Source organism: Takifugu rubripes, chromosome 1, assembly GCF_901000725.2.
Source record: "Takifugu rubripes chromosome 1, fTakRub1.2, whole genome shotgun sequence".
In the NCBI taxonomy this organism is placed as follows: domain Eukaryota; kingdom Metazoa; phylum Chordata; class Actinopteri; order Tetraodontiformes; family Tetraodontidae; genus Takifugu; species Takifugu rubripes.
This window is the reverse complement of record NC_042285.1, coordinates 17,357,952-17,362,893: the sequence shown is the minus strand read 5'-3', so window position 1 is coordinate 17,362,893 and position 4,942 is coordinate 17,357,952. Positions and strand designations below refer to the sequence as shown.

General features: G+C 44.6%; 1 protein-coding gene across 2 annotated transcripts in view; it reads left to right on the top strand.

Annotated features, from left to right (window-relative positions):
• Nucleotides 1-4,942, top strand: part of col4a2 (collagen, type IV, alpha 2) — a 41,606-nt gene that overhangs the window by 586 nt on the left and 36,078 nt on the right. The window contains exons 2-4 of one of the 2 annotated variants that reach the window (XM_011607892.2): nt 129-201; nt 381-468; nt 542-608. In XM_011607892.2, the coding sequence (XP_011606194.2) occupies nt 464-468; nt 542-608 (72 nt within the window). In that variant the 5' untranslated portion in view covers nt 129-201; nt 381-463. Of the gene's footprint in view, nt 1-128; nt 202-312; nt 469-541; nt 609-4,942 lie in introns of both variants that reach the window. The other variant, XM_011607885.2, reaches the window with a different exon arrangement.

Sequence of the window (4,942 nt, the reverse complement as noted above, 5' to 3'; positions counted from 1 at the left end):
CCTCGCCCATGCAAACGGACTCAACCCTTCTCCTACAAACATTTTGACTTTTCTCAGTAAGGAGTGCGAATACTCTGCCAAAGTTTCTGTTTTTAAGCGAATATCTGAGCAGGAATCTGTCACCGCAGACTCCTCTACCGACACCTCTGTGCTCTGGAACCGGCGCATCTCTGCGGGACCGTGCGCAAACCCGCGGCCGCTGTGAGTATGACTCTAACTCATATCCTATTCATAAAGTTATTCTTATGGAAATAGTCGAAATGCAAGTGTAACCAATTGAGAGAAAGCGGCTCGTCGTTTTGTGTTTAAAAGGCAAAATAACAACTAGAGGAAAGTTTTGAGAGCGAGCCAACCCTGCAGATGCGCCTCTTGTGCTCCAGGTCAGGCAGACATGCTGTAGAAGTGACTCTGAAAGGGAACCAGTGGCGCTGAACTGAAGTGTGCGGGACGGTGCGAGGGCAACATGAAGTAAGACAAAGAGTCTATAAGAACGTCGCTACTGCATGTCCGACATCTCTAACTCTGTGTGTGTGTGTCTCAGTTTGACTGACTACAGGTTTTTGCTTCTGTGCGTCTTCGGTGCCATCCTCGCCATACAAGTGCACGCAGTAAGTACATCCCACCCACCTCCCTCCACTGCATTTTATTTTATTTGTTGCATATTGATTAAAAGCAGAAAACTAGAAAAAGGCAGCAGAGGCAGAAACTGAATCAGCGTTCAGTTTATCCTTGTTGTCCAAACCCCTCCAACACATGGACCCAGTGGGAGTGTCTGCTGGATGTTTCCTCCTGTAGGAGGTTCTTAACCTCCCTGACTGGTCCTGGAAAAATCAGGCATTTCTGTGAAATGGGGTTCAGTTTAATAGGCTAGAAAATTGTACGAGAACCATTAAACAGAGTGCTTCAGCTTGAACTTTGCCTGGGTTAATGTGTTGGAGCTTTGATGACTGACTTCTTGTCGTCATCAGCCAACGCAGCATTAAATCATGATTGCATGTCTTCAAATTTGACCAAATGGCTTCTGCAGGAGATTTTTTTTTTTTTACTCTGTCGCAATCACGTCGCAGAAAGGCCACAATCCTCACACAAGAGCCGATGCTACATTATCAACTCTCAAATCAGACCTTATTTTTTTCAATCTCCAAATTCAAAAGATTCACAATTAGTCCCATTATTTTCATCCAACCAGCCCAGCAGCACGTCTGCATGGCACGATAGAGAGGATCAACTGATCTCCACGTTGCCATTACTCTGATATATTCTCTCTGATTGTCTTTCTGATCTTCACTCAGTTTACAGAACAGATCCTGCTGTTTATAGATGTGTTTCATCATCATTTTGATGTGGTGCAACAGAAGCCACCTAATTTTGATTATTGTTGTATGTCCTATTGAAAATATGTGGAATGACTTCATGTAGAACGTCAGTGAAGGCCAATTATCCAGGTCACTGTAAATCTAGCTGATCAGTGAGGACCTACTTCACTTCTGATCTGAACTAATAAAAGACAAAAATGTTTTGAAAAATGGAAGAAAATGTAGCTGTAAATAGAAAAGTACAACTTATTCATTGTGTTGACACTTTAGGCATAGATAGATCCCAAATGTGCTCCTTCATGTTTTGATCCTTTCCCTCTTCAGACCTAGTTTTCAAATATATGGTATGTTTTGTTTTTCTCTTTGTCGCTGTTTTCATCAGATGTGCCTTCACACTGATTTAATATCCTACACGAGGCCTTCAAATGAAAAGCTATATTCTCCTCGGCGATAAAAAGACCCTGTTGTAGTTGCTATTATCAAATTAAGTCAGGCCTGGAATTAAAGCATGTGACTTAGCTCAGGGATGCTGCTCAGGTCCTTTGTGTATTGTGCAGCTTTGCTCAAAGGCACCGATACAGAAGGGCAGGACTCTAATTTTAGTTGAGTGCAGTCTATGTTCTCTGAAGCTAGTCAACTTTCAACATAAGAAACAGCCAACACTCGCCCAATTAGCTACATAGACGTTTGACTTTAGTTGTTGGTAAAGCAGCTCCATCTGTACGTATTAAAGGATTTGTTGTACAGATGAATTGTGGGTAATGAGGCAGTCGTTCAGCATGTTTAAGGCAGGGAAAAATTGAAGAAAGCTGTAATCACTAAAGCTTCCTGTCCAACTCCAAATGTCTCAAGATGTTTCTGTTAAATATCAGATCTGACCTATGAGGCTGTTTGAATTCTTTTGAAGCAGACCCCAGCCTCTGTCCCACGCAGCTGTTTCCCACCGTCCGTCTGCACGTGATGCTTCACATACGGAATCTCTGTCGAAAGCAAGTTCAAAATTTTACATCCAAGATTTGAACCGCTTATTTTTGCAAACAAGTGGGATTTGCAGAGGCGTGTTGTGGAACAGCACATAGCCACAGCTGTCGAGGACGGCGATTAAAGATTAGCATCGACGTTTTCCAGTAACGACATGGAATCTGCTTGTAGTCAAACGTAGCACTTGGAGCGAGAGACGGCTCAGAAAAGTGTATGAATACTTATTTCTCAGTCCTCAGTGGGCTGTTATTGAGCCTCAAGGATCATCTGTTTGCTACATCACGTGATCGTATCTTCTGGAATTCCTCCCCTGCATTCTGCATGAAGATGCCAGCCTCCAGTGAAGTGCAAAAGCATGACGTTATGCATGTTTTCATCTACAGCCTGTCTCCTCACCGTATAGAACATGCCGTTTATCAGTATCTGATGGAGAAGGAAGGAAAGGCCCCAGAGACAGTAATGCTAACAGGATGTTGCTGGGAGAGAGCCTCTGATTGTGGTGCATTCGAGAACATGTTAGGAGATGTATTTCAGCATGAGGGAATGAGGGGGATGATACTGGCAGAGAAGAATCTGACCTGTGAGAATTGGAAATGTGATGGCTTTGACTCCATGTTCCTTCACTACCTACAAGCACGTCAGCAACATCTGCTTTGGCAATCACCATCCTCACATGCAGGATTGTTATAACTATTTTTCCAACATGCTCCGTTGTGGGACAGCCTGGTTCAGCAACGTCAAAAGTGTAGAAGATCCACGAGAGAATAGAAAAGCTATTCGTACAAATTATCAGAGAAAGTTTAGAAGAACGGACGACCTGGTGGAAAGCAGACGCGTGACTGTGCTCTCAAATGTGATACCTTTAGGGGCTGCGGGGCAAGGGGAAGATGTCTGCGCCTGATAAGATTAGAAAAATGCTCCGCACATCCCTTGCAAAAATAGTGGACGTGCTACAGAGACTGCTTGACTGCAACAATCAGGGGAAGAGCCCATTGTGGTCCAGGAAGCCACGGCCTCGGATGAGAAGCCCATGTGTGGGGCTTCCCTTTAAAATTGTGTGTGTGTGTGTGTGTGGAGGGGGGGGGGGGGGGGGTGCAGGCGCGTGTTTGAAGGAAGTGTTGCCCTCTCTGACCCTTCTGCATTCATACTACAGGAGGTTCTGCTGGGCATGTGAGCTCAGCTCACATGTGAATGAACGTACAGTCAGCGAGACTTTTGTTTGTGCGAGTATTGTTAACTCAGGAATTGGGTTTTTCTCTCCCAAATGCAACATTGTGATGCTGATTATTTGATTAGTCTCTGCTGTTTGACTTTGGGATGGTGAGGAAAGGCCTGGTGAGCTTGGCTGTTTGCCTCTATTGGTACAGTCGGCCTGCTTAAACAAGCAATACACAATTCACAGCGCTGCACAATCTGAATTGTAAGAGTGAAGTAATAGCTTTGAATAGAGTTTCTTTCGTCTGCCGCGTAGGTCTTGAATTAGTTTGGCAATTTGGTGGTGTGTGTGTCAGGATCGGTTTGATTTTGTGCCTCACGTGTGCAGTGATCTTTGCTTATCTGCGGGTTCGCTCAACCTCGGTTTTATGACAAACATCCTGAATGTGGGCAATGAAAATAGATTATCCAGAGAGGCTCCTTCTAAACAGGAAAAGGAAAAAGGCTGGAGCAGAGAAATGTGTCAGAGTTACTTCACAACCTGGCTGAACCCCTCATATTTCAACAGCCGCAGAGAGTCTTTACTCAGTTGTGTATTCACAGTGTCACCGGCACCCGTTTCATACAGGAGAGCAGAATGTGCTGCATTTATGGCGTCCAATGGCTCTAACCATAATCAGGGATCTGAACATGCCAGAACTGCATAAACCTTTGCTGCATGTATCGTTTCAATCCATCCGGTATATCGATTATGCTCGTGCACTTTAAGGACTGCGCGTGTGAATTTCGTTGACACGGAATTTATTGTCAAACTTATGCGTTTTGAAGCTGGTCTCAGCCAACATTTGAGCTGATGAAAAGAGAGAGCAGAGTGCAGCTTTCTACCCTCTAGAGGGTGGTGATGGGATCATAGGTGTTTACCAAAAGTCCACATGTGCTTGGTGGGCCTGGAGAACCCTTATGATCAAATACTATGATGAATACTATGCTGACGGGGGGGAGTCAGACCACCAGAGTGGCATCTGTGGTCTCACTCTGAAGGTGACATAATCTGACTGTCCTCATCAAACACTGACCTCCAACCTTTGCTGGGATTTGAAGCTGAGTGTGAAATCTGACTCCATGGTCAAAAAAGGGTAGATTGTCCTCTTTAAATCATTAGGTCACGTATTTTATGGTCCTGTTTGCGAGAAAGACTGGGGGAACTGATAACTTTCCTTGTGGAGAAGGGTTTTGTTCCTCTTCATGGACCAGCTGATGTTGTTGGGGGCATTTGGTGGGGGCAGCTCTTGTTAAGGACCCACTGGAAGGATTTTCCCATGCAGTTCTGAAGTGCCTGAGTGTTTTTTGACATAGCAGGAAGAGAAAGCTGTGGGCAGGATGGTCTGGGCTTCCCGAATGAAATTACAGCCCAGTGACCTGAACCCATGTAATTGAAGAAGATAAGTCGGGAAAGTATGTAAAAGAAAATGTTCAATACCCAAAGCGCA